Genomic DNA, 26,032 nt, shown 5'->3' on the forward strand with positions numbered 1-26,032 from the left:
TTATTAATGAATTAATTTCATCTATTGGTAATATAAGTTATGCATAAAAAATGTCTAGGTATATGGATCAAGATCATTAATTATCTTTAATCATATTTAATTGGTATATTTTTCATAAAATAATAATTTCACCTTAGGACATTTCACATGATTTTGAACTTGTAGGAAAGGAGAAGCTACTCTATACAAGAAAATTACTATTTTCAATAAAACAAAATGTAGTTATTTAGAACAGAATGTGAGTATATGCAATGAAAGCAATCATGCTGTCCTATCATCTCGCGCTTAATTAAGGCAGCTGAGTTTTTAAAAAATAACCTAATTATCAACAAGCGAGTGTGTGGCGGCAGTCGTAGAGCAACGGCGGGTGAGCAGTGTGTGGCGGTGATTGTAGAGCGATGGTGAGCAGCGGCGGTTGGTGAGTAGCCATGTGCATAGGCCGTGAGCAGTCGGTCATAGGTAGAGATGGTGAGGAGAGTCGATCGTTAGCAGGCGGTGGTCTCGTAGCAGAGGCGGTGAGGAGCCCATAATACAGAGGCGGTGAGGAGCCGGTCGTAGAGCAGGCGGTGGGGAGCCGGTCATAGGCAGGCGGTGGTTGTAGCTTTTAGGTCATATCGATCGCATGGACGGTCGTAGAGCAGGCGGTGAGGAGCCGGTCGTAGAGCAGGCGGTGAGGAGCCGGTCGTAGAGCAGGCGGTGGGGAGCCGGTCATAGCAGGCGGTGGTTGTAGCTTTTAGGTCATATCAATCGCATGGACGGTTGTATAGTGGCGGTGAGCAGCCCACAATACACAAAATAACATTCGCTTCTCTATGCTTTCTAGGTCACAACCAGCAATACACACAAAAGCCCACAATACACAAAACAAATTTCAAACCTTCTCTGTGCTTTTTAGGTCATATCGATCGCATGGACGGTTGTATAGTGGCGGTGAGCAGCCCACAATACACAAAATAACATTCGCTTCTCTATGCTTTCTAGGTCACAACCAGCAATACACACAAAAGCCCACAATACACAAAACAAATTTCAAACCTTCTCTGTGCTTTTTAGGTCATGGACAGCCAGCAATTTCATGGGGAGGCAAGCAACCAACGAGGTTGTGGGGGGGAGGCAGCCAGACAGTCAGTGGGGAGGTCTCTATACCCTTTTGGTTAGTCTCCTCTCTCTCTCTCTCTCTCATACACACACATAGGCTTTGATGAAATGAGCTGAATTTTTTTGTTTCTTTTGAATGGCCATCGCCTCACAGAGAGCATTGAGGTCTTCTCTCTCTCTCTCTCTCTCTCACACACACACACACACACACACACACTAACAAACACACATTCTCTCTCTCTCTCTCTCTCTCTCTCTCTCTCACATACACACACACACACACACATTGTCTCTCTCTTGATTAGTTTTAATCATTGTATTAATCATCATTTTAAGTGTGCTTAATCATTATCTTAATTCAAAAAAAAGAAAATAGATTAAGTTTGGGGTGTACCTTTATGTTGGACCGTCGCGTCGATCCACATGCTTTTGATGTCAATTACCAGCCACGTGTTGTAAATCACTGTATTAGTTGGGAAATATTAGAGAGATTGAAGAGAGAGAGAAGTTTGAGTGTAATTTGAAATTCAAATATAAGTTTCAAGTTTTGGGGGGAGGAAATTTTGAAATCTTAAAGGGGGTAGGATATTCAAATTCAAATTTTGAAATCTTGAAGTGGGTGGGATATTCAAATTCAAATTTAAAAATTGATTTGGGAGAAGGGGGGGAAAAGTTATATTTTGAATTTCAAGTTTGGGCCGGCATGGTAGGATGGCCCTAGGGCCATTCTTGGATGCCCAAGGCCATTCCAACATGGTTTCATAGCCTTGGGGTCTTGCAAGAATGGCCCTGGGGCATGCTAGGATGGCCCTAGGGCCATCCTACCATGCTAGCAATTCCCCAAGGCCTTCCTAGGATAGCATTCTATGATGGCATATGGACATCCTACCATGCTAGGATGGCCTCAGGGCCATGCTAACATGGTAGAATGGCCCTGTGGAATGCTAGGATGACCCTAGGGCCATCCTACCATGGTAGCAAGGCCCCAGTGCCAGGGTAGGATGGCCTTGGGGCCATCCTTTAATGGCCCCGGCCATTTTTGATGCTAAAGAGAATCTAAAATGGCCTTAGAGCCATGCTAGGATGGCCTTGAGGCCATCCTAGCATGGCCCCAGGGCTATTTTAAATGCTAAAATGCATCTAGAATGGGCCAAGGGCCATGGTAGGATGGCCCCAAGGGATTCTAGATGCTAAAAAGCATCTAGAATAGCCCGAGGACCATGGTAGGATGACCCTGATGCCATCCTAACATGGCCCCAGGGCCATTCTAGATGCTCTTGGGAATGTTAGAATGGCATTGGGGCATTTTAGAATGGCCTCAGGGCCATCTTAGAATTGCTTAGGGCCATCTTAGCTTCTTCCAATATTGCGTTACATGTATGTTGATGGTGGCAAGGCCCCAAGGTAGGATGGCCTTGGGGCCATCCTTAAATGGCCCCAGCCATTTTAGATGCTAAAGAGAATCTAGAATGGACCTAGAGCCATCCTAAGATGGCCTTGAGGCTATCCTAACACGGCCCCATGGCCAATTTAAAGCATCTAGAATGGCCCCAGTACCATGGTAGGATGGCCTTGGGGCCATCCTAACACGGCCCTAAGGCCAATTTAAAGCATCTAGAATGGCCCCAATGCCATGGTAGGATGGCCTTGGGGCCATCCTTTAATGGCCCCGACCATTTTAGATGCTAAATATAATATATAATGGCCCTAGAGCCATGCTAGGATGGCCTTGAGGCCATCCTAGCATGGCCCCAGGTCCATTTTAGATGTTAAAAAGCATCTAGAATGGGCCAACAAGGGCCATGGTAGGATGGCCCCCTAGGGCTATCCTAGAATGGGCATATATATATCTACACACATTCACACACACACATTGTGTGTCTTTTTTAATCTATCTTTCTTGACCCCATTGTTTCGTGAGATTCCGACTAAGGAAACAATGACATGGCCCCAGGGCCATTTTAGATGCCCAATCTAGAATGGCCCTAGTGCCATGGTAGGATGGCCATCCTAGCTTGGCCCTAGGGCCATTTTAGATGCTAAAAAGCATCCAATGCCATGGTAGGATGGCCTTGAGGCCATCTTAGCATGGCCCTAGATGCCATGGTAGGATGGCCTTGGGGACATCCTACCATGGCCCCGACCATTTTAGATGCCATGGTAGGATGGCCTTGGGGACATCCTTAAATGGCCCCGACCATTTTAGATGCTAAAGAGAATCTAGAATGGCCCTAGAGCCATTGTAGCTTGGCCCCTAGGGCCCTTTTAGATGCTAAAAAGCATCTAGAATGGCCCTAATGCCATGGTAGGATGGCCTTAAGGCCATCCTAGCATGGCCCTAGGGCCATTTTAGATGCCATGGTAGGATGGCCTTGGGGCCATCCTTTAATGGCCCCGGCCATTTTAGATGCTAAAGAGAATCTAGAATGGCCCTAGAGCCATCCTAGGATGGCCTTGAGGCCATCCTAGCTTGGCCATAGGGCCATTTTAAATGCTAAAAAGAATCTAGAATGGCCCTAGTGCCATGGTAGGATGGCCTTGAGGCCATCCTAGCATGGCCCTAGATGCCATGGTAGGATGGCCTTGGGGCCATCCTTTAATGGCCCTTGCCATTTTAGATGCTAATGAGAATCTAGAATGGCCCTAGAGCCATGCTAGGATGGCCTTGAGGCCATCCTAGCATGGCCCTAAATGCTAAAAAGCATCCACCAGAATGGGCCAAGGGCCATGGTAGGATGCCCCCCTAAGGATGCCCCCCTAGGGCCATCCTAGAATGGGCATATATATATCTACACACACACATACACATATATATATATACGCACACACATTTTGTGTATTTTTGTATCTATCTTGATTAACCCCATTATTTCGTGAGATTCAAACTAAGGAAACGATGGGATGGCCCCACGGCCATTTTAGATGCTCAATCTAGAATGGCCCTCGGGCCATGGTAGAGCAAGGCCCCAGGGTAGGATGGCCTTGGGGCCATCCTTTAATGGCCCCGATCATTTTAGATGTTAAAGAGAATGTAGAATGAACCTAGAGCCATCCTAGGATGGCCTTGAGGCCATCCTAGCATGGCCCTAGTGCCATGGTAGGATGGCCTTGGGGCCATCGTTTAATGGCCCCGACCATTTTAGATGCTAAAGAGAATCTAGAATGGCCCTAGAGCCATGCCAGGATGGCTTTGAGGCCATCCTAGCATGGCCCCATGGCATCTAGAATGGCCCTAGGATGAGGGTAGGATGACCCTAATGCCATCCTGCCATCCTACCATTCTAGATTCTCTTTGGGATGTTAGAATGGCCTTGAGGACATCCTAGCATGGCCCCAACTCCATTTTAGTAGATGCTAAAAAGCATCTAGAATGGGCCAAGGGCCATGGTAGGATGGCCCCCTAGGGCCATCTTAGAATGGGCATATATATATCTACACACAAACACACACACACATATATACACACACACATTTTGTGTCTCTTTGAATCTTTCTTTCTTGACCCCATTGTTTCCTAAGATTTGGACTAAGGAAACGATGGCATGGCCCCAAGGCCATTTTAGATGCCCAATCTAGAATGGCCCTCGGGCGATGGTAGCAAGGCCCTAGGGTAGGATGGCCTTGAGGCCATCCTAGCATGGCCCCAGGGCTATCTAGATGCTAAAAAGCATCTAGAATGGCCCTAGTGCCATGGTAGGATGCCTTGACGCCATCCTAGCTTGGTCCTAGGGCCATCCTAGAATGGGCATATATATATCTATACACACAAATACACACATATATATACATACGCACACACACTCTGTGTCTTTTTGAATCTATCTTGCTTAACGCCATTATTTCGTGAGATTCAGACTAAGGAAACGATGGGATGGCCCCAGGGCCATTTTAGATGCCCAATCTAGAATGGCCCTAGGGCTATGGTAGCAAGCCCCTAGGGTAGGATGGCCTCGGGGCCATCCTATAATGGCCTTAGTCATTTTATATGCTAAAGAGAATATAGAATGACCCTAGAGCCATCCTAGTATGGCCTTGAGGTCATCCTTGGCCCTAGGGCCATCCTTTAATGGCCTCGGGGGGCCATCCTTTAATGGCCTCAGTCATTTTATATGCTAAAGAGAATATAGAATGACCCTAGAGCCATCCTAGTATGGCCTTGAGGTCATCCTAGCTTGGCCCTAGGGCCATTTTAGATGCTAAAAAGCACCTAGAAAGGCCCCAGTGCCATGGTAGGATGGCCTTGAGGCCATCCTAGCATGGCCCTACGGCCATTTTAGATGCCATGGTAGGATGGCCTTGGGGCCATCCTTTAATGGCCCCAGCCATTTTAGATGCTAAAGAGAATCTAGAATGGCCCTAGAGCCATCCTAGGATGGCCTTGAGGCCATCCTAGCTTGGCCCTAGGGCCATTTTAGATACTAAAAAGTATCTAGAATGGCCCTAATGCCATGGTAGGATGGCCTTGAGGCCACGGTAGCATGGCCCTAGGGCCATTTTAGATGCCATGGTAGGATGGCCTTGGGCCCAGGCCTTGGGCCCATCCCATCATGGCCCTAGGTCCATTTTAAATGCTAAAAAGCATCTAGAATGGGCCAAGGGCCATGGTAGGATGGCCCCCTAGTCTAGGGCCATCCTAGAATGGGCATATATATATATCTATGTACACAAATACACACACACATACACATATATATACACACACACATTTTGTGTCTTTTTGAATCTATCTTGCTTAACCCCATTATTTCGTGAGATTCAGACTAAGGAAACGATGGGATGGCCCCAGGGCCATTTTAGATGCCCAATCTAGAATGGCCCTTGGGCCATGGTAGCAAGGCCTTAGGGTAGGATGGCCTTGGGGCTATCCTTTAATGGCCCCGATCATTTTAGATGCTAAAGAGAATGTAGAATGAACCTAGAACCATCTTAGGATGGCCTTGAGGCCATTGAGGCCATCCTAGCATGGACCTAGGGCCATTTTAGATGCTAAAACGCATCTAGTGCCATGGTAGGATGGCCTTGGGGCCATCGTACCCATATAAAAGACCTTGAAATAGTGCCACTTTGATGAAGCTTCTACATAAGAAGCCTACAAAAGAAGAGCTCTTGATCGAGCTGTGAGAGATTATGTTGATGGGCCTCTACATTTGGTCTCTTTACTGGGTGGACTATGACATTATGTTGGACAATGATGACACCATGGATGTCCACCTTAGTGAGGTTGGCCTCACATTCCACATCCTTAAAGATATGCTTGCCATCATCACCAAGAACATTGGATTCATCCTCAAAAGCTCAAAGTGTTCACTATGTAAAATATTGAAATATTTATGATGAGTTTGTGGATTTTAACCTTAGTCTTTAGGACTTCAATAAATTAAAGGTTGGAAACCTTAGAGTAGTAGCACATATTAAAATAGACACTCATATTAGCACACTTGTCTAATGTGGTTTGTCCTCATGTTGACTTTACACCACCCACCTACATGGCAATCATATTTTATTTATTTGTGAAGCTTCTTGTGTACTTTCCTTGATTGTGACACATGGGATAATATTGGCTTGGTGTGGCACCTACTTTGCACATGTGTAGACTAGTCCACCTCTCCACATTTGTGTATAAATATGCACCATGCCTCATGGCTATGATATCTTGTATCTTGCATATTGTATCTTGTATCTTGTATTTTACATCTAGTACCTTGTACTTTCTAGTTGTGTGTGAGCTACACTATTCTCAAGTGTAAGCTAGATCCTTATTGTACTTGCATTTCTAATATAAGGGAGTTCTTTATTTATGTGTAAGTGTATAAGTGTGAGTGATAGGCATCTTGCTATCCACTCCATCAATTCTTTTATGGTATCAGAGGTTCCTCTCTAGGCCTGTGAACTCCTTGCTCAAGGCAGTCTCCTAGGAGAGAAGACACACAACAAGGACAATCAATTTTGCAAGATCATCATCAACAAAGTGAAGTTCACAAGTTTCTCAACAAATTGGTGGTCTCATCAGCAACAACAACATCAAAGATCATCATTGAATTTGTGAAGATCTTCATCAAGGAGTGAATCCATACTTGGTGGGCTCTTCTTCAACACTAACAAGATCATCATCTTGCAAAAATCATCATTTAAGGTTCTTCACTTTATTGGATCATATTCTTAGAGAGATTGTAAGGTATCTTTGTGAGAGTTCTTCATCTAGAGAGAGATTTTTCCTTCATTTCATTAAGCAAGATTGATAAGAGAAAGAGAGGGAGAGAGAGATATAGAGAGGGTTTGATTTTTTTGCGAGCTTTATTTGGCGAGCTTTTTGGAGATAAGATAGTTTTATGTGAGCTTGTAAGAAAAATGATACATTTTTGTGAGCTTTTATATAGTAAGTATTTATGAAAGAGAAATAAATACATTCACATACATACATACATATATACATGTATATTCTCAAACACACCTACCTACCTGCCTGCCTACCTACCTACCTTCTTACATATATACATACATATATACACACATTTGTACAATACATACATATATACATGCTTGCATACATACCTACATACCTACCTTCCTACATATAAACACACATTTTATGTCCAAGAAACTTAAATATAGGCACAAAAATACCTATCTATGTACCTTTCTTCCAATGTTTATTTCAACACAAGTAAAAACAAGTATTTCCGGCTCATGTTTTCTTACAAAAAGATTGAGTTCACATTTCCTTACAAGAAGATATCTGGTTGGTACAACTCCTTTACCATAGCGTCGCAAGCTACCTACAATAAGACTTTAGAGTACGTGACAGTATACTCCATCCCAAAGCAAGAAAAAAATAATATTGGTTCAAATTTTCTTACAAAAAGATTGACTTCACATTTCCTTACAAGCTTAAGTAAGCACAAACATGGAAGGCTTGATTAAAGCTTAAGTAGACACAAACATGAGAGGCTTGATTAAAGCTTAAGTATAGGCACAAACATGCTTGCTTCGAGGACGTGATAGTATATTGTCCACTTCCTCTGGTGATAGTGTCGATGGATGCATTACCATATCCTCATTCTTATGTAATCCCAAAACTCGCAAGAAGACAAAATAGATATGCTTACATGCAACGTAAGACTTTCCTCTAGATTCTCTTTGCATGAAATCAGGACATGTACACCAAGGTTGTACCTTGATGTCTATAAAATAGTTCTCTCCACTCTCACATGCCAAATGAAAAATAGAGTAGGGGGACGGCTGCATTGCACTCTCATTAAGGACTGTCGTTGTCATGGCCTCGGCACTACCAATCCTCTTTTCTACTTCTTTGGAAATCCAATGTCTCCACTTGGTTGATCTCTTTGTACTCTGTGTAGCATCATGTGGCCTCTTGTCACTTTCTTTGTTGCCCGCTGCTTGTGTGGACGTTTCTCCCACCCCCGACACAAAAGGTTCTTCATGAGTAACATCTAACTTGAACCTTGCCTCTACTAATTTATCTACCTCTTGGCTGGTTATGTTGGTCTTAACATCCACTTTCCACATATCTGGGTATGATGGCTTGTATATTATGTTTGGATCTACATGCCATGTGTGTAAAACATCTAAAGGACAAAACCACATCATTTGAGCCTTTGGCCCTCCCGGACCAGGATGTCGTCGCTTTGAGTAGAAGCTAGGGGCAACAACTCCAATAGAGCTTCCCTGTATGTATGAGTTGCACTTAAGTCTTCCATCAATACCTCCCAAACATTTGACTTTTGAGTTCAATGGGGTTCGTCTAATGGCCCACATTGTGCGTCCAATGGCCTCTTCCTTTACATGCATTTGTCCTCCGCTCATTGTGCCATAATGTTGTTTAGGCTCTTCATGTCTGATATCTTTGTTTCCTCCAGTCATTGGACTTTTTGGTCCTCCCCTTGAAGCAGGACTTGCTGCACTGTTTGTTCTAGATCTATCTCCAAAACTTACTCTTCTTGTTGTTCCCCGGTTTTGACGATGTCTACTCTGCATGACATAACCTGGACGATGTGAGCATTGGTCTACTTCCGTTGTCCTCACCCTCTTCCGTTGAATAGTCTCCTTATCTCCATGTAGAGGCCTTGATTCCTCATACATAGGAGTATTAGCTACTGTTTCATGGACCATGCAAGCCACTTGTGGTGGTGTCAGTCTTGACCTTGCTGCTACCCTGTCAAGCAACTTGCTCAAGCTTGGTCCCTCACCTTTGTGCTTCCCCATCTGATATGCATATTGCTTTGCACTTTGTAGTAAAGCGTTTGCCATATCTGAAATGCACGCATCATACATACTAACCTTTTCCTTGTATCCTTCACCAGCAAGCCAACTCCCATGTACACTTTCAGATAAGTTTGTTCGAGGGGTTTGTGCTAAATCCACCGAGCTTAAGACCACCTGCACACAAGAGGTTTCATACAAGAATTCACAAAATTGACTCCAATGCAAATACATCCATACAACATATCAGTTCTCCATAAAATTTCTCACCCTTGACATGAGGTTGCCCCAATGTGCTATTCGTACTTCCCACCAACTCATCCACGTATCCATCACTGATAGTTTTCCCTCATGAACATGTCCATTTCTCCACCACTCACGAATCTCTTTACTTTTTAAGAAAGCTGACTCCTTATTGGTTGCCAATCTCCATTCTTCACACAAGTCAATATGGTGTTGTCGACTTTCTGCCTTCACGCATTATTTAGCATGCTTCATCAAACTTTGTTTCCAATGGAATAAGCACGTTCGCTCCCTGTCCTCCATAATGTTGTGCAGACCCCCATTGAAAACGGTCCTAACTGCACACCAATTGGACCCTGCTTCATCACCCATAAACCCATAGAAGTGTGCGGGTGCATAACCGCATTGCTCCATTGTGCTATTCAGCATTTCCCAAAATAGAACTTGGCTTTTTGTGTCCTCCTCCTTCATTTCACATGTGGCAATTGTCAACAGCTCTTGAACACTATAAGATTTTGGAGATAATTTTTTCAGCCAGCTATCATTCAAGGTAAATGAAAGAAATGAAAAAATTGGAGTTCGTAGTCTCACCTTGGGTCGTAAACATGACAAGCCATTGTTGACCAACCAAAAACTCGATGAGTGTGATCAAACAAAACCCAGGACTTTGACAAGTCACCTCCACTGTCACACCGCATGCGATTCACCAAGTCCACGCTGATGCTGGTCCTCGCAAAGACATCTTAAAGACATAACATTTGTCATCAGGGCCACCTTGTCCTGGGAAACGGAAACCTTGTATAAATGAATACCGAGATCTTCTCTGTATAAGAAGGATGCTATCAAAGCCCTCTCCTGCTGGCATCAATTTTCTTTTCTCCTGGGATACAATGCGTCTAAACCTAAAAAACATAATTTCACAATAAAGAGAGGACCGAATGTAGAAAAATACTTCCAAATATAATTAAGTTATAGAGTGAATACTCACCTCTGGTTTTCCACAAGAGGACTCAAATCCTCTAAAAAATTGCAGAGCTCATGATCCCCAATACTTGTAGGTAGCTCATCATTTTGATTCATCATGGAAGAAAATAGCATATCCTTCACAATATCCATCTGTATTTTTCGAGGACCTGCACTTCTTTGGGTTTTCAGCACTTGAGAAACAAACATTTTCACGTGCTCCAACATTGACCTTGAAGTTCCTGGCTGAACTAGATATTCATGCAGCCCAGTGTGGAGCATCATTCTTGTAATAGTTGTGTCATGAGGCATTACGTAATACACAATACATCTACACACTTGCACACAATGTGCAGTTTTGCGACAAAAGTGACAAACTATTTTAGATTTCTCATCCTCTATCAAAAGTCCAATTGCAATCTTTTTTGTCAGATGTCCATGAAAGAAGGTGTTGTTATACCTTTTATTGTTCAAGTAAAAAGGACAGCTGAGCCTATGGCACTCCAAAGTACCAACACAATAGCTAATACGCATTGTACAACTTACAGACATGTTTGATGTTACTGGACGTGTCCATAGGTGACCATCATATTTTTACTCCATTCCATCTATATTTCCTATTTTGCCATATGTTGGTGGAAACTCTAGGATGGAATCACCATCATAATGTCTTGGCACCTCCTGGACTTGGATGACTCGAGTAACTTTTTCCAACAATGAACGTAGAAGAGAAGGTTGCTCCTTCTTACGAAGAACCGAAAGTATACTCTCTGAAGCAATACATTCATCTTTAGAGATCTTGTGCTTTGAACCTTTTGGATTGCTTATGCCTTCACCTGGTTGCAAAATAGTTTCTGAGCCATTCAAGTCACTCTCAGAGGAGGAGCTCGAGATATGAACATGGGTGTTTTGTGTCCCTAATTCTTTATCCACTGAACTCTCCAAATGTCGGACATCTTGGGCAATGTCATCAGCACTAGAATCAAGACTATCAGCAGCACAAAGAGGACTACATTGTAGCATATATGTTTTACTTCGAGAAATATCTATGAGGTAGTTTTTATTGCCCTCCATATCATAATGAGCGATGATTTCCTGAAGGCTTCCATCGGTCCTAGTAGCTTTCACTCCAGAAAGGGCGTGTGAAGAAGGCAAAAACCCTTGTAGATATCCGTGACAAGCGTGGTCTGGTGGAGAAGTATTAAAGTTTGAGATTTTTTGCTACAGCCATCAAGCTCCCACTCTCAAAGGTAACAGTATGCTCCATAGGGAAGGCAATATGAAGATGCAGAAAGGACAAGAGAGACGAAAATGTGAAACAGAAAGGACAGGAGAGACGAAAATGTGAAATGAAAATATAAAAATGAAGGAACATGTGGAGTAATCATGATTAAGAATGAAGGAGGTTGAAATGATAAAACAAGGTGGAGCAATCATGATTGAGAATGTAGGCGGTTAAAATGATAAAACAAGGTGGAGCAATCACGATTGAGAATGACCACAATAAATTTTTTTAATAAAAAATATACAAATATATATGTATCTACAAATATATAAAAAATACACAAATATATACATTTATTGATTCTAAGTATTATTTTTATAAAAGGCTTGTCTCTTTGTAAATACACACACACACATGTTTATATTTATATTATTATATTGTATATATTCTAGGCTAAGAATCCCCCGACAGGGATATATGTAAATACACACACACACATGTTTATATTTATATTATTATATTGTATATATTCTAGGCTAAGAATCCCCCGACGGGGATATATGTATTTTAGTGTGTGTGTGTATTTACAAAGAGACTAGTCTTTTACTTATTTTAGGATATACAAATATATTAGATTATATATCTATTAGGCTACACACACACACCACACACATTTATTAACATTAATATATATATACATATTTAAATAGCCTAAACTATAAAATGTACGTGTGTACAATAAAAAACATATGGCTTAATACATTTTTAGACATATATATGTGTGTGTATATATGTATCTATTTTTAGGCTAAGTATGTTTTAGGCCACACACACATATGTGGTGCATAGTTAAAAGGGTACATGAAGGAAAAGAGGTATTTAGGGTACATGAAGGATACTCTCAACTCAGCAAGCAAGCAGACGCAAGAGAAGAGGTGAGTTTTTTTTTTCATTTCTCGATTTTTCTCTGTTCTTCTTTTCTGTGCGCCGGCGGCGGCTTTGTTGGAGGTGGACGTTGTAGCTTTCGTAGGCGGTGACGGTGTTGAGGACGTCCAATTTGTGGCGTAGGTGGAGACGATGTTGAGGAGGTCAAGTGTGAGGAGACGGAGGCAGCGCTGGCCGCCACGCCTCCATCGCTTCTCCTCTAGCATGTCCACTCCCCCGGCAGAGCCGGGGGAGTGGACATGCTGGAGGAGACCCGCCTATGCTCGTGCATTTCCACCCCCCGCCGGCAGAGCCGCCGGGGGAGTGGAAATGCACGAGCATAGGGCTATTGATTTGCTCTGGGTAAGTAATATAGGCATGTCTTTGGTTCTCTGCCGGGGGAGTGGACATGCTGGAGGAGACCCGCCTATGCTCGTGTATATGCACGAGCATAGGGCTATTGATAGGCTCTGGGTAAGTAATATAGGCATGTCTTTGGTTCTAAGGCAACTTCACCCTGCCTTATTAATTTTAAAGTAACTAGCCTTGCCATTTCCATCATTGCAGCTTAATTAGAACCTTAAAGATTGCTGTCTCCAAAGAATGGGTGAATCCTTAATGCAGGTGGCAGTTTTAGTTCACATCTTAATGCTGGAGTATTTTTGTACCTTAATGATTAGGAATCCCATGAAGCTATGAGCTGCACTTCACACGAACTGCCTGTAAGCTGATACTTTTAGTCACTGGTATGTCATGAAACTGTCTTCTAGGTTCATAAGGTATATCAAGCCGCTTTGCCCGACCGCCGTCAGATTCACAATGATTAGTAAAATTTGTATTCAATGCTGTACTACACTTTTTACTAGAAATGTTATATACGTCATTTTGTGATCCTGGCATGCACTCGTTTAGGGGAAGAAAATTCTAGAGTAATTTAGCATAAAATCAGTAAGCTATTCATGAATCTATGTGAACATATTAGTCTTTGATTACTTGTGTAAAGAGAGAATCCACATTGTTATCACTCCATCCATAGGTTAGATTCCAAGTATGACATTGAGAGATTCTAGAGGTTGTTGACCCTTAGTATGCAAAATGGAGGAGATGCCTCCCTTCTAGGAAATGCTTGTTCATTACCAACCACATGAGGCCTTGATTTCACATCAAGTATTGTCATCATTATCTCATCCATCTTTGCCTCTCTTCTTTGTGTCATGGTCATATTCTCAAATGACTACCATTCCTCTCCTTTTTCTCCTGACGCACTCTAGGTAATGCTTTGATAGCTATGACCTTGCATTTTCGTATGGATGTTTGAATACATAGAGTAGTGAGGTGGTGGTTAATTTTCATGGCTAGAGTGGCTTGCAACAAGTGATTAATTTTAGGATTAAGATAGCTAAGTAAAGATTAAGAGATAAGCAAGACTTACGCCAAATAAAGTAGCCAATCACAAAATGAACAATCTCATTCCATTGCATAATCCAAGTACATGAGGTACATATTTATAGCTCCAATGAGAAGCCTCTAGATCCTAACAAGATCTGTGCATCAATTACATGTGTCCACCATAAATGTGGTATACACACTATTCAGGTGAACACCATACAAAGCAGGTGAGTCCACTCAAACCATGTGCCTAGCACCATCCATGTGTCACATAATGATGCTTATACCTTCACCTTTACCAAATTACATTCAGCGCTAGCCTTTGGGCTAATGAACCATCCATGTGCCTAGCACCATCCATGTGTCACATAATGATGCTTATACCTTCACCTTTACCAAATTACATTCAGCGCTAGCCTTTGGGCTAATGAACCATCCACAATACTACACTTTGGGAGAATCCTTGCATCTCCTCAATATGCAAATCTTGGGTGAATCCTTACCACCCATCTTGATGTATACTTGAAATTCCAACACCTCTTTTGGGATGCATTCATAAACTTCTTTATCTTTGAGACCTTGCATCTCTCACTCAAATATGGTCAAGTTGCTTTGGCCTTGGGTCATGGGCACCATCCAAACTCATGTTGTTATTGGACCCATTACGATTGCTTGTAGTGGCCTGTGCGACCCGGCCAGCCAAGCCAGCCAAGCCAGCCAGCCAGGCCAGGGGGCGGCCAGCCAGCCAAGCCAGCCAGCCAGGCCAGGCCGCAGGCCAGGGGGCGGCCAGCCAGCCAAGCCAGCCAGCAGGCGGCGGTCAGCCAGCCAGGCCAGCCAGGCGGGCGGTCAGCCAGCCAGGCCAGCCAGCCAGCCCCAGCCAGGGGCGGGCGACGGCCAGCCAGCCATGTAGGCCAGCGGCCAACCAGGCCAGCCACACCTTTGCCTGTGCGACCCGACCAGCCAGGCCAGCCAGCCAACCACACCTTTGCCTGTGCGATCCGGCCAGCCAGGCCAGCCAGCCAGGCCAGCCAACCAGGCCAGCCAGGCGGTCGGGCCTCCAGGCCAGCCAGCCAGGCGGCCGGGCCTCCAGGCTAGCCAGCCAGGTGGCGGTCAGCCAGGCGGCCGGCCAGCCAGGCCAGGCCAGCCCCCAGCCGGCGACCAGCCATGGGCGGCCAGCCAGGCGATGTTTGGGCCCGAAAGTCACCAATAGTTGGTACACATATTCTACCCTTGTAGAGTAAGTACCACACACACACACTAGTAGGAGATGTTTGTGTGTGAGGTTGATGTTTTCCTATATACATGAAGTAGGGTTTATGTGTGAGGTTGATCATCTCTCGGTCATTTAGCTCAAACTTTTTGCTACTCATATTCAGGGTGAAAGAAAGGAAGATGGCTCCAAGAAAAACAGGAAAACAACATGCAAAGACTAAGAAAGGTATATGATGTGAATAGCCAAGATTCTATTGAGATTGTGTTTTATTGTTTTAGATATGCTTACTTGGGCTTGGTGTGTGTGTCTTACAGACAACAAGGGAGACTCTTAGTAGCGAGGAAGCTCAATCACGAACACCTGTGTCGTCACATGTATCTCCTGTTAGAGAGGAAATAGAAGCGCATAATTCTCTTGGTCATGAGGAAGAAGCGCTTGTGTTGGAGAACGAAATGAGCTCACCTCCTCCAACTCACACGGAGATTCGTGAATCTAGTACTGGTCAAGGGGAGACCCATAGAAGGCTTCTTGGAAAATCTATTGAATTGGGATTGCTTGGTGATGTATTCACTAAGTTTTTTGTGCAACGCAATTCCTCTACCCCATTGATCCCTTTATACAGGCTGATTCCAAATGAATCCATCCGTATAGTTTCTACCCAACTTGAGGTGTTTCGTGATTATTTTGACTGCCATGGTTATGTCGAAGCATCTCCTCCTTTTTTAGTTTGACTTACACGTCCAGGAAGCTCTATGTATTTCGCGGTCACACAAATAGACTTGCAAGAATGGGGACCAAACTGGGTCGTACAACATGACAGATTTGAGGATGAAATTAGATTAGAGGAACTGAGTGGGAGGATCTCAGTGGTAAGAAGTTTCTTGTTGGGATAACAAAGACGTTGTTGCATATGAAGAAAGAGTTGTATTGGGAAGAGCTAATAGGGGAGGCAGACTCTATTTTGGAGGGTTTATTGGTATATGATGATGTTATCTACATCCCACCATTTATGCAATGGGTGCAAGAGGAGCGATCGAAACACATACCATGGGCCTTCCATGAGGTGTGGGCAAAGATTGGAAAAGTAAAGGAAGGCCAAAAGCAACTTGAGGTGGAGAATCCTGCAAAGAGGGTTGTCTATAGGTATATATCTTCTAATGCCATTACATTTTTGTAGAAAATACATATATGCTTTTAAAAAAATATTTTAGTGCTGTTTGTTTTATTTTGGACATGTAGGTGGGTGAAACTACTCATTGGCCAAGGTCTAATGGACGAAGAGACGGAAGCAATCAAAGAATGGGTAGATCCAAATTCCTTGGAAACAATGTACCCGAAGGAATGGGTTGAGAGAGGGGTTTCTGATTGGGAATTTAAGAGATGTCCTTGGTGGTTGGACTATCCTCTAAATCATGTGCCTCCAAGTGAGGAGCTCCTATAAAAAGGTACTTTTTTGCTTTCTACTGAATTATATGCATGCAAATGTAAATGTATATGTTTATGTAAACCTTCCTACCTATACATATGTAAACTATCCATATGCATATACATATTAGATACATATACATACAGATATATACATATACAACTACATACGTATATGCATATGTATATATACATATGCATACATAAATACATACCTACATACATACACTAAATTCCTACATACATACAAAGTTCATGTTACATTTAAGATTTGGCATGTTAGATTTTAAAGAAACATTGTTAAGTTTTGATATATACATACCTACATACATATACATATAAATAGATACATATACCTACATACATATACATACATATACATATAAATAGATACATATACATACACATACATATACATAGATACATATACCTACATACATATACATACATATACATATAAATAGATACATATACATACACATACATATACATAGATACATGCCTACATATATATACATACCTATACATATACATAGATACATACCTACATACATATACATATACATATGCATATACACATACACATACATGTACATATACATATACATAGATACACATACATCTACATACATATACATATACAAAAAGGTATGGGGATTTTTACCTTTTTACTAATTATCTTGATCTATTTCTTGAAGAATTTAAGAATTGCCAATCTGAGCTTGAAAGAGAGCCCCCAACTCAAGAAGACTCTAGAATACCTTTCCCGTAGCCAACAATCTTGACCCAGTCTCCAGTAGTTGGATCCTCGTGCGTGACCCCAAATCCATCCACACCACTATCACTCACGAGTGCCACAATCACACCAAGAGCATACATCTACATCGTCTCAAAGTGCAACGTGAGAGGCGAACAAAGAGACATCTTGCCATTATGCATGATGTTCAAGAGGGAGACCCCACAAATGAAGATCAAGAGAGAGACCCTCCAGAGCATCTTCAAGAGGGGGAGGTGTCAGGACAATGTGACATCATGGACATGACTAGTAAGAGTACTTTTCATTGCAAATTTATTTTGAGAAGTGTGTGCTTTTCGAAATGCATCTCATTTTTTATCTTGTTTACTTGCAGGTGAGAGATGTTTTTCACACATATTGCTGGTAGACATCCACACTCTTTCGGAGGGCTCAGATAGGTAAAAAGAATAATTTCACCATATAATTAGTTTTCCAAGTTGTACTTGCCAAAACCAAACATCATAAATCTTTTATGTAGTGTGGAAGAATTCTTGATGAAGATTCCCAAGGCTCTATCTCATAGAGGTGCTCCCTCAGATACAGTGGCTCCCCTCGTATGGGCTGACTTTCCTACAGGTTTACAGGTTGTTGATGTAGATACAGATGGGTGTCCCTCATGGAATCAAGTTTCTTCATCATTGATACATGCCACACTCAATTTTGTTGGTTTGTTTGTGGTGGCTGATGAGGGTTGGTTTGTGTGAGGTCCCCCGCCCGTCCCGTCCGGTCATCGGAGGGGCACAGCGGTAGTCTTCGGGACGCGGACGGACGAGGAAACTCCACTCGGGGCGCTTGCCCACACTGTCCCTCGTCGAGCTAACCTCAATGCAGTTTCTCCTGAACTGTTGAGGGAAGACCTTACAAGGGAAATGTGGACAAGTCCACTAGGGTTTTTATCTATTTTATCTATCCTTCCCCATCTACTTACTCAGAGAAGTAAGACATCAATATTAGCAGCTCCCCAAGGCAGACTTCCAGTGGAAGTGCCAGGGCCAGACCTCTCGTGGTTACTTCCCTCGGAGGGGAGAATCTAAACTACCGGGACTGGTCCTTATAAAAATTGGGAACTACTTAACTTTTCAGTCTCTTATCTTGGATCCAGGAGCCTAACCCCATCCATCCCTTGAGTTAGCCAACCTCCCGACCACTCCTTAGAGTCCAAGAATTCAATTTGGTTTTGGGGGAAAGGGGGTTGTACCCGGGTACCAAGGAAAAGAGTTCCGAGGCCCCCTAGCCGGTACATTCACATGCAAATACAAAATACAGACACACTGCTCACGCACACTTTCCATTACTCACACACTCGTTTCCAAGGAAAACAATCCTTTTCCAAGGCAACACTATGAATGTTCACAAGAAAACAACGGCCGATGATGCTGGCCCAACATTCCAATTCCACACTGGCCGGTGAGGCTGGCCCATGATTCCAATATCCACACTGGCCGATGAGGCTGGCCCATAATCCATCACATGACCCTGACACTCCGGGCTCATATACCGAGTTCGTTGACCTTCTCGCTAGCTCAGGTAACCAAACCTCGTTGATCTTATTGCCCGGCTACAGGTCCCAAAAGAAGTATCATTGGCCCCTAAACCCGGCTCCAGATTCATAAACATTTACGGCCATATACCCGGCTCAGGTTACATATACATACTCTAGCCCACCTAGACGGCAATTGGTCTGGCTCAGGCACAATCCAGTCACGATCGGGATCATAGGTTACCGGGAATCCGTCCACCGTGGGTGACGGTGCAACTACGTCAGTGATGGCGCAACTACATCACTATCCCACGGCCGCTTCGACAGCCCTCACTCATAATCACAGGTTACCGAGAGCTCGTCCACCGTGGGTGACGGCGCAACTACGCCAGTGATGGCGCAACTACATCACTATCCTACGGCCGCTTCGTCGGCCCTCGCTCATAATCACAGGTTACCGGGAGCTCGTCCACCGTGGGTGACGGCGCAACTACGTCAGTGATGGCGCAACTACATCACTATCCCACGGTCGCTTCGTCGGCCCTCACTCATAATCACAGGTTACCGGGAGCTCGTCCACCGTGGGTGACGGCGCAACTACGTCAGTGATGGCGCAACTACATCACTATCCCACGGCCGCTTCGTCGGCCCTCACTCATAATCACAGGTTACCGGGAGCTCGTCCACCGTGGGTGACGACGCAACTACATCAGTGATGGCGCAACTACATCACTATCCCACGGCCGCTTCGACGGCCCTCACACATACCACGTGAGTGACGGATATACACCCACGTTCCACCCGAGGGGGGTCTCTACCGCGGAACGTCTTCGTGCGGGACACCCGACGGCGGGTGGCACCCACACGGCAGTATAAGCAGGGACGGCGCACACTACGTCACCTGCGGGGGATGGCGCATACTACATCCACGGGATGGCGCATACTACATCCCGATCCATGGATTTCCAATTCTCAATGCACATGCTCATGTATGCAACACAAACACGTGCTCATGTACACATATAAGATGCACAACGGTCTTTTCCTCAACCAGTGGTAATCCATAGCCAAGTAGCATTTTTCCCAATAACAACAGAATTTTTCCAACTTTAATGAAACAAGCAAGACTAATCTTCAATTATTTGATTTAACAACTCTAGCGAATTCAAAATGACTTGAATAAAATGGGGATCCACTTACTTCAAGTACTTGTAAACTCACACGATGAATTGGGTGCGGTTACGCGCGTAGAATCCCGACGCGATCGTCCCTTTGGTTCCCGATCACCGTCCCGCTTTTTCCACCACCGAGGATTGAGTGGCGACGGCGGTCCCGATTTATAGCTTGAGTCTACTTAGTGATGAGGACTTGGTGTTGTCCTCCCTTTTCAAGATGCGGGTCGGTTCTTCTTTAGCAGCTCTTCTTTGCCGTGAAGATGGACTTCAAATGAAGAAATTTGAGGAGAACTACCAGGCTTTGAACCAAGTATTTGGACTTACGAGCTTAGGGGGCAAAATAATGGGATAATGGCATTAGGGGAGAACCGAGAAATGAGGGAGATGAGTGTTGGGGAGCCCATAATCATGCACAAGGGTTCAATATTAAAAAGAAAACCAAGGGAGGAGTAAATTCAAATGATGGCTGCCAACTGTGGGGGGAGAGATTTTTGGTGTATTCTCACATGAGACATGGAGAATTCTTGCATGGAGAGTGGAGGGGGAGAAGAAGTAAAACATGGGCTAGACCGAGGCTCTCCTCTTCTTCTACCTCCTTGCATGGGTCAATTGAGGGCTATATTACCCTCTCTTCTGTCTTGCATGGCTCAATTGAAGGTTCAATTGACGGGTATAGGGTTGGGAAGGAACCTTCGGGAGTTGGCAGGAGAGATGGAAAAGACAACAGGATTTCTACATGGTGAGGGGAGGAAACAAGAGCTGCAACAAGTGCATGGGGGAAGAGGGAGAGCTCATTCACTTCCTAATTGCAAGGCTTCATCAGCTTGAAGATCGGGGAGAGGAAGACAGCCACTTGCATGAGTTTGGAACCTCAAAATGGTGTGAGGAAGAGAGGGGAGGAGACATGAATTTGCTACAGCCAAATCAGAGAAGAAAAAAAAAACGTAGAACCCCTACGTGGCTGTCCAACAGCTTGAAATGAAGAAAATGGGGAGGGGAGGATCGTTAGGGGCTGCCCAGCAGCGTGGGAAGGTGAAATGGAGGGAGAAGCTTGTCCATGGGTGCCCAACACCATGTTATGATGAAAATGGGGAGGGGGGAGTTGGCTCGTGGCTGCCCAGCAGCATCCAGCAGCATTACGTAGCTGCCCAGCAAACTACGATGGAAATGGGGGGGAGGGGGAGGCCTTTACGTGGCTTCCCAAACAGCGTGGGGAGGATTAGAATGAGGGTAAGACTTGTTTTCAGCAGCATGGGGGGGAGGAGACTTCAACGTGGCTGCCCCAGCATGTTACGATGGAAATGGGGGGGAGGGGGAGGCCTCTACGTGGCTGCCCAGCAGCACGAGGTGAAGGAAGATGGGGGGAATTCTTACGAGGGGCTGGCCAGCAGCAGCATGAAGAAAACAGGAGGGGGGCTTCTCTCCCTTGGTAGCCCCGTTGGGGTCCTTATATAGGAGCAAAGGGGGGGCCGATTCGGCACAGCTGGCGCCCTCCCTGCGTTGGTTGCTACGAGCTTGTCAAGGGAGTAAAGACTCCCTTGACAAAGGTCTCAAAAGACCTTATAAAAATCAATTATTTTATTTCTTTTGGTTAAGCTATGAGATGATAGGGTACCCTTGGTTAATTATGATAGGGTGGCCCTTTTTACAAGGGTAAAATTTCATTTTTTTTGATGGGCTAGGCCCCTTACTTTCCAGGGAAATTTTTTTTTTCTCTAATTTCTTGGGCTAGGCCCCTTCAAGTTCTCAATTTTTTTAATATGGCTAGGCCCCTTATTTCCAAGGAGGAAAAAAAATAAAAATAAAAATTATCTCTAATATGTTTGGGCTAGGCCCCTAGTTCCCCACCAGTCTAGTTGAGGTGCATAAATGCATGGGGGGCTCAAGCTCTAGGAAGTTAAGGCTGGGGGCTATGCCCACTTATTTTATGATTTGCGAAGTCCAACTTGGGGGCTAAGCATAATTTTTAATACCGCATGGTTATGGGCTCGAGGTGCCAAGTGTTGTGATTTACCTTCATCAAGAGTTACTCACAATTTACTTTAATCATTACTGATTTTTAATAGTTTCAATGTTCAATTTTTACAGTCTCATAATTTTTCAATGTTATCCCCTTCTTTGCAAAATTTTTATTTTTGCTCCAACCATAGGAATCCTTTTACACAATGTCTATTTAATTTTTTTCTCCAAGAACCTTACACTAATTTTTGTCCCCTAAGGTGACATTTTTTTTCTATTGATTCATTTGATTTCCTCAACCCTTAGAGAGGAACCTTACAGTTTGTGTGTTTGAGTCTAATGGATCAACTTCCTAAAATATATTCCATGGGAAAGAAAGTTGGATTGGTCATGCATCGAACAATGTCTGTTCATGTGGAATCAAGTTATTTGTATGACAATGGAGAACGGGTAAGTCATAATCTCTGAAATATTTCCCTTTGTGTATACATGTTATGTGGTATGGATATCCAAACATAATGTTTTCTCGTTATAGTAGGTGGATACATTGGCGCTTAGTATGTTCTATCGAGTAAATTGCCATGTCCCTATTATTGATCATGAGGCTGGGCAAAATGTTTCAAAGAAGTTATTCAACGCTCAACAAAATTTCATTTTTGAGAAGAATAAGAAGCATCCATTCCAACGCACGATGGTCTTGGAGCACTACATTCGAGGTGGTGCAGAAAGATCTCTTATGTTCTTTAGGTGAGACAATTTTCATTCTGGTCATTTTCATAGCTACTTTTTCAAAATACTTAGATGCACGTTTATGATTGTATTTCATTGTAGGTGGCTATTGGAGACCTTCTCAAGTGAAGGAGATAGTGTCTTGGATGTTTTTGCGGGATGTGGAGGCTTGGGACGTGCATGCCAAGAGTTAAAAAGGCACTATATGGGGATAGAGAATGACATGGAGGTAGCCAAAGCATGTCTGGGAGATTTCTCATTAGGTCGGGATGACATGTAGAAGAATGCTATAATTAGAATGCTATAATTTGTGGATTAAAAGACTTTGTATTCGAGATTGTCATGGTTTGGAAGTTTAAAGATCGATATATACATTTTTGATCTTTAAAAGATTGTGTTTTATATTTAAGTAAGTAAGAAAGTATGTATGCAATGTATGTATGTATGCAATGTATGTATATATGTTAGTGCTGCGTAGGTGGCTCTTGTATGTATATGTATATGTATGAGTTGTATGAATTTAGGTAGATATATGTATATATATAATTATATCAATAAGTATGATGTGGATCAAAGACTTTGTTAATCGAGATTTTCATGGTTTGGAACTTTACAGATCGATATATATATTTTTTATCTTTAAAGGATTGTTTTTTATATTTAAGTAAGTAAGAAAGTATGTATGTATGTATGTGTGTATGTATATATGTTAGTATGTATGTAGGTAGCTCTTGCATGTATGTATATGTATATTTTGTATGTATGTAGGTAGCTCTTGCATGTATGTATATGTATATTTTGTATGTATGTATATGTATATTTTGTATGTGTATATGTATAAGGTGCATGAATTTAGTTACATATATGAATATATGTAATTATATCAATAAGTATGATGTGGATCAAAAGATTGAAATTTATATTGTTGATCTTTCAAAGCTTGTTATTTATATGTAAGTAAGTTCTTGGTCCTTTGCAAAGCTCGGAGTAAGTTCGTGGTCCTTTGCAAAGCTCGGACTCCTTGTTCATTGCTCCAAAAAGCTCGACAAAAAAAGCTTGCAAAAAAAAATCCCCCATATAGAGAGAGGAGAGTTTTTCTTTGAAATAGCAAGAGAAAAGAAAGAGAGAGAGAATTTTCTTTTCTTCTTATTTTTCAAGAGTTCTTCTCTAGAAAGGGAGAGAGAGATCTTTTCTAGTAGAAAGAGAGTTTTTCTTTGCAAGAAAAGAGAGAAAGAGAGTGGAGAGAAGAGAAGAGAGAGAGAGTGAGAGAAATAGAGAGAGAGAGTGAGAGAGAGAGAAAGGAGAGATTACAAAGCTTTTCAAGGTTTCAAAACCTTATTAAAAATTTTAAAAAAACCAAACAGAGGAGCTACGGGTTGGAACCAGTGAGGCGGGCGAGGGAAGGAGGCCCTGGAAGTAGTCATAGGCATTCTAGCAACACACTTTGATTGGCCTCTATATCAAATGGATGTGAAAACAGCCTTCTTGTATGGGGATCTCAAAGAAGAAGTGTACATGGATCAACCCGAGGGGTATGTGGTCAAAGGAAAAGAAGATAAAGTGTGTAAGTTGAAAAAGGCCCTTTATGGCTTGAAACAAGCTCCACGAGCTTGGTATAACAAGATCGATACGCACTTAAAATCTCAAGGATTTGAGAAAAATCTGTTAGATTTTAACCTTTATGTCAAAAAGGATAAGAAAAATAATCTAATCATCCTTGTGCTCTATGTTGATGATATTATCATCACCGGTAATAATGATGAGATTATTGATCAAGTCAAGGCTGACTTGAGAAAATCATTTGACATGAAAGATCTTGGCTTGATGCAATATTGTTTGGGTTTAGAAGTCTGGAGAAAAAAAGGCAAAACTTTCCTTACCCAAACAAAATATGCCATAGATATTCTAAAAAGGTTTAGAATGGAAGAATCAAAGCCCATTTCAACTCCAATGGAATCTAGTATCAAGCTTGATAAGCTAGATTCAAGTCCAAAGGTTGATGCAACATTATATAGGCAGCTTGTTTGGAAGTTTGATTTATCTAACAACCACAAGGCCTGATATATCTTACTCGGTAAGTGTTGTATCCCAATTCATGGATCAACCTACGGAGAGTCACTGGAAAGCTGCTAAACGAATACTTCGGTATATCAAAGGAACTTTGAATCATGGCATTGAATACACACATTGCAAAGATCTAAAGTTAGCTCGCTACACAGACAGTGATGACTGGGCAGGTGTCAAAGCTGACAGAAGATCCACATCAGGATATTGCTTCTCACTCGGATCTAGAATGATCTCTTGGAGTAGTAAGAAGCAAAGCACAGTGGCTCTGTCATCCACTGAGGCTGAATACAGGTCTGCCACCAATGCAGCCTGTGAAGCTATTTGGCTTAGAAGAATTTTAAGGGACATTGGACTAGAGCAAGATATTCCGACACCCTTATGGACTGACAATCAAAGTTCAATCAAACTAGCTAAAGACCCAGTATTTCATGCTCAAACAAAACACATAGAAATACAACATCATTTCATTTGTGAAAAGCATGAGAGCAATGAAATAGAACTTATGTACTGTCCAACTGATGAACAAATAGCAGATATCCTGACTAAACCTCTTGGTAGAATCAAGCAAGAGAAATTCACATTCCTACTTGGAACAAAAGAAAATCCACTTATCATCAAGGGAGAGTATTGAAATATTTATGATGAGTTTGTGGATTTTAACCTTAGTCTTTAGGACTTTAATAAATTAAAGTAGTAGCACATATTAAAATAGACACTCATATTAGCACACTTGTCTAATGTGGTTTGTCCTCATGTTTTACACCACCCACCTACATGGCAATCATATTTTATTTATTTGTGAAGCTTCTTGTGTACTTTCCTTGATTGTGACACATGGGATAATATTGACTTGGTGTGGCACCTACTTTGCACATGTGTAGACTAGTCCACCTCTCCACATTTGTGTATAAATATGCACCATGCCTCATATGATATCTTGTATCTTGCATATTGTATCTTGTATCTTGTATTTTACATCTAGTACCTTGTACTTTCTAGTTGTGTGTGAGCTACACTATTCTCAAGTGTAAGCTAGATCCTTATTGTACTTGCATTTCTAATATAAGAGAGTTCTTTATTTATGGGCAAGAGAGTGTGAGTGATAGGCATCTTGCTATCCACTCCA

General features: G+C 42.7%; 1 protein-coding gene across 2 annotated transcripts; it reads left to right on the top strand.

The window, feature by feature from the left end:
• The first annotated feature begins 289 nt into the window (after window positions 1-289).
• LOC147639409 (uncharacterized) lies at window positions 290-23,169 on the top strand. 2 transcript variants are annotated; one of them, XM_086783334.1, is made up of 6 exons: window positions 290-608; window positions 896-930; window positions 1,054-1,153; window positions 22,417-22,560; window positions 22,649-22,857; window positions 22,942-23,169. In XM_086783334.1, exons 3-6 carry the CDS (start codon window positions 1,076-1,078, stop codon window positions 23,117-23,119), a joined length of 609 nt encoding a protein of 202 aa, XP_086639460.1. In that variant the 5' UTR covers window positions 290-608; window positions 896-930; window positions 1,054-1,075; the 3' UTR covers window positions 23,120-23,169. The 2 variants fall into 2 exon arrangements, with proteins under 2 accessions (XP_086639460.1, XP_086639468.1); XM_086783342.1 differs by lacking the exon at window positions 290-608 and adding an exon at window positions 666-737.
• Window positions 23,170-26,032: the final 2,863 nt, after the last annotated feature.

Source organism: Cibotium barometz, chromosome 4 (assembly GCF_041138505.1).
Source record: "Cibotium barometz isolate CiBa-2024 chromosome 4, ASM4113850v1, whole genome shotgun sequence".
Taxonomy (NCBI): Eukaryota; Viridiplantae; Streptophyta; class Polypodiopsida; order Cyatheales; family Cibotiaceae; genus Cibotium; species Cibotium barometz.

Coding starts and splice junctions, on each gene's coding strand:
- LOC147639409 (XM_086783334.1), top strand. CDS start 1,076: ATGGGGAGGCAAGCAACCAACGAGGTTGTGGGGGGGAGGCAGCCAGAC. Junction 22,561..22,648: donor TGTATGACAATGGAGAACGG/GTAAGTCATAAT, acceptor TCGTTATAGTAG/GTGGATACATTGGCGCTTAG. Junction 22,858..22,941: donor AGATCTCTTATGTTCTTTAG/GTGAGACAATTT, acceptor ATTTCATTGTAG/GTGGCTATTGGAGACCTTCT.